The sequence below is a fragment of the Oryza glaberrima genome, chromosome 3, assembly GCF_000147395.1.
Source record: "Oryza glaberrima chromosome 3, OglaRS2, whole genome shotgun sequence".
Lineage (NCBI taxonomy): Eukaryota > Viridiplantae > Streptophyta > Magnoliopsida > Poales > Poaceae > Oryza > Oryza glaberrima.
Genome location: NC_068328.1, coordinates 24,471,733 through 24,483,928, shown reverse-complemented (window position 1 = coordinate 24,483,928; position 12,196 = coordinate 24,471,733). Strand labels below are relative to the sequence as shown.

Below are 12,196 nucleotides of genomic sequence, written 5' to 3'. Positions count from 1 at the left end.
CATGACAAGATTTATTGGTACTACCGATGAGTCTAGTAGGCCCAATCCTAAAATCAAAGGATCATGAACTTCCTAAAAAGTGTTAAGTGAATCAGAAAATGAGGCATGCCACTATTGTAAGTTATGTGAGAAAGAAGAACATATGAAAGTTAAGTTGCCATCGCCAAGTGCAACTGCACATCAAGAACTAATGCAAATGTAGAAAGTTCAATTCAACACGAGTTAAGGAAGAAAAAGGTGCACCTAGAATTCCATGTATGACTTGATGCTTGGGTTAGGCATTTTGACATAAAAAAGTGCATGGTGCTTAGACTACCAGTAGTTGTGGGTTGTGGCAACCACCATAGATCTCATTCGTTGGTAGAAGGGAAGAGGGTTCTCCACCATACATGGAGAACATCAACAATGGCAACAGGGGCGTGGATCCTAAGATTCTGGTGGAGAGGTGGGGAGATGCGGCGTGGGCAAGGGAAGGGGAACCAGGAAGGAGGGATCGATGTGGGGTGCGGAAAGGGGGAAGGCTAAGGGAGAGGGTTTGGAGCATTCGTTTAGGTGCATGCAAAGGGGAGAGGGTTCCATGCGAAGGTTGAGGGAGGTACGTGGGTTGATTTGAGCCGTTCGATTCAATGATTTTTGGATCGTTGGATTTGATGAATACGGTTTGTAGTAGTACAGTTGGTGAACTATATATAAATAAATAGGAAGGAAGGATAGAAGAATAGATAAATTAGTCACAATATACTCCCTTCATCCCACAAAACTGGTCGTTTTACTCCTTCGCGATTGTCCCATAAAGCTGGTCGTTTTATCATTTGGAGTAGAAAAGTGGGCACATCTGATATGAGGCCATCCTGTACTACTATTAGTTGTTTTTGCTCCACAAGACTTTATGCCCGAGAAGTTGTAGGATGGTGGTGCAGTGTAGGAGAAGGGGGACAGTGAAATAATTTTAGTACCTGCAACCGGTAATAATTTAGGGTATGTTGATAATTTTCCTCCAAAGCTAATTTAGCTGCACATTTCTAGGACTTCCAGAATTTTGGGACGAAGGGAATATCATTTAGGATGAAAGGATAGAAGAATAGATAGATTAGTCACAATATGTCATTTTGAACTTAGTTTACACACATTAGATAAGTTTGTGCACCATAATAAATAATTTACAAATTTGTACACTATAAACTACACCCATCTAATCCATAGCTGAAAGCCTCTGTTTGGATTTCTACTGTGAAATTCAAAACAAAAAAGTGTTAGAAAAATACTCCTACTGGGCTCGTACAGGCGCCCATCTTTTGTCCCCTCGCCCGCAATCCACCCACCTCTCGAGCTCACAAAAATCGCTCGCCCCCCTCCACCTCCACCTCTCTCCCGCCGCCTCCACCACCCATCTCCGCCCTCGTCCGCTCGCCGGCAAGCCGCTGCTGCTGCAGCTGCTTGCTCGTCTCGTCTCCCTATCCCTGGGCGGGGCGCGGTGGGAGGGGGGCGGGGGACTCGCCACCGCTCTCCGTTCCGTGGGTGTCTCTGCACTCTGCTTTGCTCCTCTTCTTCCCCCCCTCTGGTTCCACCCCCGCGCGGCGGAGCGCGGGGGAAGGGATCCACAGATGCTGTTCTGCTGCCCTGCTTCTCCTCCCCCTCCAATCCAAGCTTCTTCTCTCCCGCCGTTCCGGACGAACAGCTTGTCTCCGACCGTACGTGGCGGGAATGCCGCGCCACGACGCCCTCTCGCGCGGTCTTTCTCGGCCAAGAACCGGTCCCCGCGAGCGCGGAACCGCCACGCGGCAGCAGGTGATGGTGGTGGTTATGGGTCTCCGGAGCAAGAGGGGCGTGGGGAATCGTCCCTCCCGGACGCCGAGGCGCTCGCGTCCTCGCTGCGTGATTGCGGCGGCGCGGACGGCGTCCGGCGGGTGCACGCGGTTGCTGTCCGGTCGCTCGACAGCCTGGGGACGTTCGTCGCCAACAATTTGATCAGCGCGTATGCCAGGTTCGACGAGGTTTCGGATGCCAGGAAGGTGTTCGACGAAATGCCGGAGAGGAGTGTTGTGTCGTGGACGGCGATGATGAATGTGTATCTGAAACTAGGACACTACGGCGAGGTTGTGAGGCTCTTCTTTGATATGGTGGGAAGCGGAGTGCAAGGTAACAGCTTGACTTTTGTTTGCTTGCTGAAATCATGCGGCGAGCGTTGCGATGCTAAGCTAGGGCAGCAGGTCCACTGTTGTATTGTCAAAGGTGGGTGGAGCAATGTGATAGTGGACAGTGCTATTGCACACTTCTATGCTCAATGCGGTGATGTTGCTAGTGCTTCAGCCATATTTGATAAGATGGCCTATCGCGATGTCATCTCATGGACAACAATGATCACAGCTTATGTGCAGCATGGGCATGGGGGCCAAGCTCTTAGAATGTTTTCAGAAATGGTGTCAGAAGGATTTCGACCAAATGAGTTCACTGTGTGCAGTGTCCTCAAGGCTTGTGCAGAAGAGAAAGCTGTGAGATTTGGGAAGCAGCTGCATTGTGCTGTTTTGAAGAAAATGTACAAAAATGACATCCATATCGGCAGTGCCCTTGTCACCATGTATGCTAGATGCGGTGAAGTTTTTGATGCTCAGGCAGTGTTTGATATGATGCCACGAAGAAACACTATTACATGGACTTCTATGATCTCTGGCTATGCACAAAGTGGCCATGGAGAAAAGGCTATCTTGTTGTTCAGAAAGATGAAGATGCGCCGAGTGTTTGTTAACAACCTCACCATTGTTGGTCTCCTAAGTGCCTGTGGCTCCTTACAGTCGCCTTATCTTGGAAAGGAATTGCATGCTCAGATAATAAAGAATTCTATGGAAGAAAATCTTCAAATTGGGAGTACACTTGTTTGGTTCTACTGTAAATGTGGAGAGTACACATATGCTGCAAGAATTCTTGAAGCGATGCCTGACCGTGATGCTATCTCATGGACTGCTCTGATTTCCGGCTACAATAATCTAGGTCATAATGTTGAAGCACTTAAATCATTAGATGATATGCTATGGGATGGTGTAAAACCAAATACATACACTTACTCCTCGGCTCTGAAAGCTTGTGCAAAATTGGAGGCTCTGCAATATGGAAGGAAGATCCATGGTTTTGTTAACAAGACTCAAGATTTCTCCAATGTGTTTGTGGGAAGCTCACTTATCGATATGTACATGAGGTGTGGAAAAGTCGACGAAGCCCGAAGTGTCTTTGATGCCATGCCAGAACATAACCTTGTGACATGGAAAGTGATTATTACAGGATTTGCTCAGAATGGCCTCTGTGAAGAGGCTTTGAAGTACATGTACCTAATGCAACAAGAAGGGCATGAAGTTGATGATTTTGTGCTCTCAACAGTTCTGACATCATGTGGAGATCTTCAATGGAAATCCATCTCCTTCTCTGACTCAGTTGCTGGTTCAGTTTCAGCTAGGCAGTAGATTAGTTACAGAGATTTGTTATTGTGCAAGATCAGAAGACATGTAGCACAAAAAGGTAACTCAAGGAGTGCATACGTGTATATGTACTTTTAAGAGTACCACTACCTTCACTAACCATTTGCCTTTTGGGTTCATTACAAACCATGCATATCTTCAGAAGAAAAATTGTGAAAACTTTAGAATGTTTTTTATGCCTGTTTTAATTCCCACTATGGTTATCTCTATCATTACAATTGCATTAACATATGATCTGCATAATAAGCATAATGCTTGCACGCATTAGCAGCTAAATCATTCTTCCATATCATCCACTTATCCACTTAGGCTGTGTTGGGAATCGGACGTTCCCAGCGTGCACAGTAAGTACGGAAAACGAAGCGGTTCATTAGCGTTTGATTAATTAAGTATTAGCTATTTTTTTTTTCAAAAATGGATCAATATGATTTTTTAAGCAACTTTCGTATAGAAACTTTTTTCCAAAAAACGCACCGTTTAGTAGTTTGAAAAGAGTGCGCGCGGAATACAATGGAGAGGGGTTGGGAACCTTGAGTTCCAAACACAGCCTTAGAGTTCATGCTGTGACTGCAAAAAATTAAAGTTCATTTGGTAATTGAATTCATTATAGCAAGTGTATGTTTTTTTTTCATGAAATTGATATATTTTAACTTAAATATGGGTTTTAACATCTTTATTTCATACATTCTCTATTTGTTTTTTTATTAATCTAAACCATCACAGTAATTCACATTCACTACAATATGAGGGCATCTTGTTCTTAAAGATCGTAACATGTTCTTATTTTATCTTGTTTCTCCACAATTTTCCTAGTTTATTTTCAACAGGGATTTGAAGTGCTGTCCTAAATTTAACAAACTGAAGACTCTGGTACTTAATGATTGGTGTGTGGCTTCTGACCTCAATGCACTAATTTATTTTCTGCAACACTCACCAGTTCTGGAGAAGCTTACACCACAGCTTTCCAAGGTACAAATTTTGTATATGGATAGCTGTCTGTTATCAAGTTATCGTCCACGATTTATTTAGTTAAATATCGTTTTCTATAGACATGAAAAGATTCATTGCAAACAACTGGAAATTACAAGTATCTTAAGAAGGTTCCATTTGACCTTAAGAAGGTTGAAATCAAATGTGATGAAGTTGATGAAAGAGTTTGTGAAGTTCTCAAGATCTTGAGTGCTTATGTAACACCGCTCCAAATTGATATGAGAGATATATGTGAGTTAAATATTTAATACCACTCCTTTCAATTTATCAAAATATCTATAAATTGTAACCATGCAGTGAGGAAAATATTTGGCTAATTAGAGGGAAGCAATTGTTCAGGACAGGTAGAAACTCTCCCCATATTTCATGAACAGAAAGTGAAAGCAATTGTCAAGCATCATCATACATAAGCATATAAAATGAGTTTCGTTTGAATTACAATGTACAATCAAATTATACATTCAGTAGTTTCGAGTTTTATAAAGTTATACATTCAGTAGTTTCGAGTTTTATAAAGTGATGGCATTATCAGGCGCTGTTCTCTCTAATTTCTGTTCTGGCAAACTGTAAGCAAACATCCTCAATCCTCATAGGCAAAATAACACCCTCTGTCTGACCTTTGATGGAACATGATGACTGTGAGTGCCATCAAAGGTTCGACAGAGGGTGAATCTATGTTTCTCCATGATTATTTAGTGAATATATGGTTCTCCATGGACAAATAGCACATCCTATACAATCCTTGCATATGCAGATAAGGTAAACTAAAGTGATTCCTATTAAATTTTGGAATTATGGCGGTTGAAAATATAAAAGGTGGAAATTTCCTGTATTCAGTCCTGGAAAGGGAAAATAAAAACGCATCACTAAATTTTTTTCAGTTTCCGGATTGATTGATATCTATCAAACTAGTGTCCCTGAAACTGGTTTACATTGGCACGCATCATGTATCATGTATGCACTAGAATACTAGATGTAGTTAGTCAGGAACTATCAAGCACATCTTGCAATTTCACTCATGCCTATTTTATCTGCTTCGTATAGTTGATAAGATTTGGGTTGTTAATTCATCTACTATTTGTTGATTATTCAGAAATAGAGCATCTCCCTGAGTTTTGCAAGATAACTTTAGTTTCATCTCAAGTATGTGTTGCTGAAGACATTTCATCTCTTATAAATCTTAATGTTGATTGGATATGCTGTTGATTGCACCATCACAAACTCACCTAACCAGAGCTGCATGAATTGCTCTAGGATCTCGTATCACTCGCATTTTCTGTCACACATGGCTAAATAATTACATGAATAATGATCAAGCCGACTATAAGCTGAGTTGCACCATCATCTGCAATTTCTCCTGTGCAGATTTCAACCATTTATCCTCCCTCCGTTTCACAATGTAAGTCATTCTAGCATTTCCTATATTCATATTGACGTTAATAAATCTAGACATATATATTTCTATATAGATTCATTAACATCATTATGAATGTGGGAAATGCTAGGATGACTTACATTGTGAAACGGAGGAAGTACAACTGAAGGCGGCCAAAAGGAAAAAAAAAAAAACTAGCTGTATGTACTACTGTACATTACAAACGAGCCTAGTCAATGCCATTTGCCAATATGCGGTTATAATCAGCATCACAAGCCAGTGACTTCATCCCTTGGAAGACTGTGCTACGTGTAAAGATCCAGAGGGTGGGGCAAAACTTGTATTGCCGATAAACCAGTAGAGAACCCACTTCAAGTTGCACAGCATGTATTTTAGTGCTTTTGTCCAATTGTCAAGTTTATTGAAACTTAAGAAGATTGTATAGCTCCCTACTTTGTCACCTTCAATCCTGCAAGCGAAGTTATTCAAGTAAAGAGCGGCACAAGCAACGTTCTGTATGTAAGATATATCCAACTGTCAAAATACTAGTCATGAACAAAAGAGAAACCATAACCGCATAACTTACTAACCTGTCTTAATTATTTTGTATTATCACTAGTAAAACCTAAAGTATTTACATTGATTTCACTTAGGTGATGTTCAATGATGGCTAATTTGTGTCTTAGCATGAACCATGCAATTCATATACTAAGAGATCATAGTATAGGAAAGTTGCAATAAAACTTACTTATATGGGAGCTTCAATGACTTGTCAGGTGGTACATTGTTCTCTTTATCCAAACTAACAGCAAAATCAGCAAATTCTTGCAAGCAAGTCAGAAACCATGTCATGGCTTTGTCAAATCGGGTACTCCAGAATAAATTCACAGGACCGAACCTGAACATTAACAGTGCAGCCTATTAACTTGGTATAATGTAATTCCACTGCGCAAGATAAGAATAAATATACAAAGTAAACCCCCAGAGTGAATTTTCCAAAATTAGAACGGCCGCCAAATGATGATTTTATACCAGTCCCAAATAATTGCACCACTCAACATAACATGTGCTCAGTGAAAGCGAATTGACAACATGATTTATTTAAAAGTTTGTGGATGTGTTACCCAATGTAAAAGAAAATTATTACCACCAGGAAAGTGATCAGGTATGACAAAATAAGCATAAGTTGCCTATTTCATGAGGGACATCCTAGATTCCTTACTAGCAGCAGAATTTGTTCTTCAGAAAAAAATATAATATACATTATGAAAATAAGGAATATTACAGTACCAATATTTTACAAGTTTTTGAAAAGAGAATAACAAAGGGAGTACAATTTCCAGCAGGAAGCTTACAGTTCATATGTATTTTGGTTGATGTCTGTAACTTTTGGATAGCTTCCCATAGGGTGAATTTTGATCCGGTATCTAGATAAATGTTCAGGTATCCCAAAGCACAATTATCATTTCGTCAACAATTGTAGAGTATTAGGATTTGTCCTTTTCAATGTACATACACATTTTTAATGCTACTTATGAGAGAAGATCTGCTAAAAACACATCATGCAATCCAATAAAAGACTATAATATGCAATTATGCATTCACCCTAACCAATAACCATCCAACACTATCTTTCCAACTTGTTATAACATATAGACAAGCTCGATTCATATAGAATAAACATATTTTGAACACAGAGCCATACAGAAAGAACAAAGCAAACAACTACATGGAGTAACAACTAAAATGCACTGAAACATGTATGTCGTAATGTTGTATAACTAGTTGATGGAGGTAAATGCCATGTATGAATTACTTCTCAAGAGAACGACCAGCAAATAAACTGTAGCAAAAATAATGTCACTGTATAAAGGATACTCAAATTTTGGGAAGAAGTACTGAGCCATGGTATGCAACAGAAGAGCAGCCTGGCCCCAAGCAGCATTTATCTCATCCCACTCCACCTAAGAAAAGAGTAACACAGTTGTTACATTAACACAAAGGATCAACATGAACATTCCATGTACATCTTGAATAGAATTCAAGGAAAGCACTAAAAGATAGTGAATGGACGTGATATCTGCACATTTTGCATAATTACCTGTACATTAGGAAGGCGGCCAAGACGAAAGTTGTTTATTGTTCCGATCACCCCATCATGTGAAATATAGAATGCATCATTGAGAACATTTGTACGCTTTAACAATTCTAGATGGACCTGCGAAACTTCTATCTTGGCCAAAACCGCATCTCTTTCTTCCTGAAAGTGACAAAAAAATGAGTTATTGACAGGCAAATGCTTGCAAACAGCCCAGACATTATGAAGCTTATGTATAAGGAACCAATACATATTATAATATCTATGCTCCTATAATAGAAGGTAGTGGTGAACTGGTGATGGCAGTGAATCTGCCAACCCACTTAGTCCCATTGAAAATTTTATAAATTACTCCTTGAGCGTCTTCATGTTAAAAGACAACCAAATCTAAATGGATAGCCACATATAAAATCAAATTAAGGTGAATATTCCTTATAACAAAAGGATGGGCAACACATTTCATGTAAAATATATTTTTATTTATTTTAGGCAATACTATAGTATAACGTAGCAAGGCATGGGCATTCAGCTAGTTATTTTCTATTATGAAGGCAGCGCAAAACATGATAGTACAGACACAGAGCATTATTCACAAACAATGTTAATTTTTAAAGAGGTTTATTTATACCAACAAAAGTACAAAACATGGCAGCTATAGACTTAGTTTATATAGCTTTAGCTATTGAGTATATGACAAATCTGGAATATAGTGCATTTGGTTGTTTCTATGTTCTGCTAGAAAATAACAATGTTTTTAGGTTTTTGTGCTAACAAGAAGTCGAAACATGACATCAAGAAAATAGTGCTAAGTAAATATTTATAGGGCCTGTAGTAGGTATTTACCTGGTGAGATGTCCACTGAAACTGAAAGCTATTGAGATCATGGCAATACCTGTTTCAAAAATATGATAAATCAGATTTGTTTAACAAGTAACTGTAGAACTTCACAAATAACATGAGCCAACCAAATATTTCAGATTGCACAAAACCACTAGCAATTGTTGTAGCGATATAACAAAACATGTGTGGGATGTATTATGTTATTATTCCCAAATAATGATACTCCTATTTTCTGATGTCGAATTGCCAATTATATTGAATAGCACACTGACACTCTGTTGAATAATGTCTAGTTTCAGGTGACAAATATAGGTACACATTAATGTTTTCAATATAACAGTTGTATTCATAGCCTATAACAATGTTACGACTCATCAGAAAAAAAAGAGAGACAGAGAAGAGTCGAGAGCCTCCTGCAAGTATGCACATGCACACCCAAAAGCAAATTATAAATCACTGAAGACTCTACATCACTGATTCTTGTAGAGAAACTTCAGAGTTAATAATAAGAACATTCAAGAAAGGACAAAATGAAAAGGTTAATTAAAATTTTAACCTTTCTTCCAGTTCTTCGAACTGTTTAGATTTTGTTTCAAGGCACTTCATCTCGGAACAAATTTCTGAATATTGCTTTTCAGCTTCCTCAATTGCAGCTTTAAGTTTCTTTTCTTCTTCCTCAATCTGAAATGGAAGAACACATAATACATTTAGTTCCATGAAAATCATGGCCACTGACCAGTCAGAGGTGCTTATTCTTTTTTTTTTTCACATAAGAAAGGTCAAGTAGGCAACTTCTTCAGGAACTGTTGCACTTCAACATTTTTATAAGTGGGCAAGAATTCTCTTACAGAGAAGTTACAAGGGAATTATTTGTTCATTTAAAACATTGCTCACTACCTATGTGTTTCATCTATCAAAAGAAACTTCTGCCTTACTTATTTTTGTCCAAAGCAGCAGGCTGTCATGCACTTTAGGATCTCATTAATCACCATATGACCATAAATATGTAAGAAAGATTACCACCTTTTGTCTCTCCTTCTGAAAGTCAGTTTCACTCAGGATGTTATAGGTTTCCTGCTCCAGACGTTGAAGACAGGCCTCATAAGCTTTATTGTCAGTATTAACATCTTCAATTTCCTTCTCCATTTTATCAGACAGCAACCTCATACAGTCCAGACAAAGTGGCTGTTCAATCTACAAGTATATTCCAGATTATCAGCGGTCTTGACATTGTTCCTCTCAAAATACTAACAGATGGCAATGAACCCTCAACATATAGTAGCAAAAACATGCAAATCTGATGCAATAACTAGCAACTGCACAAGCTAATAAATGGGAAACAAAGGTAAAATGACAGAAATGGCAAAAGCACGTGTTCTCATTCAATACAGAGGCATCTTACAGAAGTCATTGTAGTACCTGTGTTTGTGATGTAGCAATCTCAAATGCCCGTTTTAATACAGTCACGCTAGAGTGAAAATTATTTCCTGGTAAAGGGCTACCGGGGTTCATACTTGTTGGTGACAACTGCGCACCACCTCCTTCAGAGGCAGATGTCTTGTATATGGAAGCGGCAGCAGGTGGAAGCACTATATATGATCCCTCCATTGCTCTTGTTGGTTGGTTCGGCTCGGCACGCGGGATCCCTGCGCTTGGCGGGCGTGGGGGAATTCCATGGCTATGTGATCTATTTTGCTTCGATAGCACGACATAAGAGTTGTCCATCCTGCTAGCACCCATAACGCTGCCCTGAACAGAGGACACGTTCATACCTGCATTGATAAAAAGCTCTTGTAACAAATAGTGCAGCAATTCCTAGCATTTTTCAACCAATCATGCCCCAATTTCCTGGCTCATGCGATGCTAATACCATACCAAAACCGAATAAATTTTCTACCTATCGATTCCGATTCGAGTCGATGGAATTACGACGAGCCAACAAAGGGAAAAGGGAGCTAATCGGTTGAGGAGGCAAGGGTTACCGGAGACGGCATGAGCGGGGAGCTTATCGGTGAAGGACTCGACGCCGACGACGACGAGCGCGCGTTGGCACTCCTGGCACTTGAACCGCGGCAGAGACGGGTCGACCCCGCCGCCCTTGTCGCCGGCAGCGGCGGCGGAGGATGCAGGGGGCTTCATATCGCCGCCCGACAGAGCAGGACGCGAGCGCTACCTGCATCCACGAATCCGGCATCATTCACCTCACCAGAAACAACGGATCAAACGAAAATCCCTCCAATCAAAACCCTATAGACAGCTCACGAGCTCCAGCACGCGGGCTCACCAATCCAACGCCGATCCGGAGAGCACGGCTCCAGCCTCCAGGGGCGGTGGAGTACCCCGCAGGAAAATCGCGGCTAGGCGGCGTTGCGGGGTGGGGGTTTGAGGCGTAGGAGATGAGATTCCGGCGGGGGCAGAGTCCGTGCGAGGAAGGCGACGGGGGGCTCACGTGCGCGGCGCGGAGAGACGGCGGTCGGAGCGGCGGAATCGCCGGGGAGGGAGGAGTCGCCTGCTCGGGAGTCGAGAGAGAGAGGTAGCGTGCGTGTGGGCGTGCGTTTGCGTAGCGTGTAAACTGTAAAGTTTGTGTGGGTGGGCTCCGGCCTGTGGTTGTATGCGTGTGGGCTACGTGGGCCGCGCGGGGAAGAAGAGCCGATTGAGCTACTCCCTCCGTTTAAATGTTGGAAAAAGTACACCGAAGGTCCCTCAACTTGTCATCGGGATAAAAAACATCCTCGAACCGCAAAACCAGATACGTGACTTAGTGGTTTTGATCCGGTTTTATCCTACGTGACTGCTGAGTCAGCGTGGAGCCCACATGTCATGATGCCAACTCATCACATCTCTCTATTTCCCCTCCTCTCCCTTTCTCTCTCTCTCACTTTTCTCAGGCCGGCCGGCGGGTGCGGACTGCGGAGGAGGCTGGCGGGGCAGCCGGCGATGGGCGGACTGCGGAGGAGGGAGGCGGTGCCTCGTTTTGGCAGGTCCTCCCCTTTTCTCTCCCTTCTTCCTCTCTCTCTTACTCGTTTTGGTGGGCCGGTCGGCGGGAGCGGAAGAGGTCTGGTGGCCGGTGACGAGCTACACGATGGCGGCAGCGACTTTGTGTGGCGGCGACAAGGATGGAGTTGACCTGCAGCTAGAGCGCTGCCTTTCCCCACAACTCCCGCACCGAGCGCACGTGAAGAGGGAGGAGGCGGGAAAGCCAGCAGCGGCCTGTTCCTCGTCGTCGTCGTTCTGCGGCGACACCAGCCGCCGGACCTCTTCCTCTCCCCTCCCCCCAGCGGCGCGCGGCGGAGGAAGCCGCGGCGCCGTCCTCCTCCTCTCCCGTCTCACCCCATCGACGCCCGCGCCATCCCGCCGCCCGTCGATGCCCGCGCCTCCCCATTGACGATGGGGGCGAGGTTGACGGCGATGGGGGCGACGGAG

The 12,196-nt window shown here is 42.4% G+C and overlaps 2 protein-coding genes across 14 annotated transcripts; one reads left to right on the top strand and one right to left on the bottom strand.

Annotated features, from left to right (window-relative positions):
- Window positions 1–1,250: 1,250 nt before the first annotated feature.
- On the top strand, window positions 1,251–6,051 carry LOC127766117 (pentatricopeptide repeat-containing protein At4g18520, chloroplastic). 13 transcript variants are annotated; one of them, XM_052291179.1, is made up of 6 exons: window positions 1,252–3,510; window positions 4,284–4,439; window positions 4,520–4,691; window positions 5,554–5,603; window positions 5,715–5,859; window positions 5,966–6,051. In XM_052291179.1, the coding sequence occupies exon 1, from the start codon at window positions 1,605–1,607 to the stop codon at window positions 3,453–3,455; it is 1,851 nt and encodes a 616-aa protein (XP_052147139.1). In that variant the 5' UTR covers window positions 1,252–1,604; the 3' UTR covers window positions 3,456–3,510; window positions 4,284–4,439; window positions 4,520–4,691; window positions 5,554–5,603; window positions 5,715–5,859; window positions 5,966–6,051. The 13 variants fall into 13 exon arrangements, with proteins under 13 accessions (XP_052147131.1, XP_052147139.1, XP_052147137.1 ...); XM_052291177.1 differs by having other exon boundaries at window positions 4,520–4,804; XM_052291182.1 differs by lacking the exon at window positions 5,554–5,603 and having other exon boundaries at window positions 5,826–5,859.
- Window positions 5,897–11,342, bottom strand: LOC127766119 (beclin-1-like protein). The gene is made up of 11 exons (XM_052291184.1): window positions 11,058–11,342; window positions 10,756–10,946; window positions 10,193–10,545; window positions 9,797–9,967; window positions 9,330–9,454; window positions 8,777–8,825; window positions 7,937–8,095; window positions 7,714–7,799; window positions 7,191–7,262; window positions 6,584–6,733; window positions 5,897–6,304 (listed from the first exon to the last, which is right to left on the bottom strand). Exons 2-11 carry the CDS (start codon window positions 10,910–10,912, stop codon window positions 6,121–6,123), a joined length of 1,506 nt encoding a protein of 501 aa, XP_052147144.1. The 5' UTR covers window positions 10,913–10,946; window positions 11,058–11,342; the 3' UTR covers window positions 5,897–6,120.
- Window positions 11,343–12,196: the final 854 nt, after the last annotated feature.

Bases quoted from the DNA above. Each gene is read 5' to 3' on its own strand.
- LOC127766117 (XM_052291171.1), top strand. From the start codon at position 1,605: ATGCTGTTCTGCTGCCCTGCTTCTCCTCCCCCTCCAATCCAAGCTTCT.
- LOC127766119 (XM_052291184.1), bottom strand. From the start codon at position 10,912: ATGAAGCCCCCTGCATCCTCCGCCGCCGCTGCCGGCGACAAGGGCGGC. The intron at 10,546-10,755 runs GTAACCCTTGCC...TTATCAATGCAG, and splicing joins CCCCGCTCATGCCGTCTCCG to GTATGAACGTGTCCTCTGTT. The intron at 7,263-7,713 runs GTATCCTTTATA...ACATTTATCTAG, and splicing joins TACTTCTTCCCAAAATTTGA to ATACCGGATCAAAATTCACC.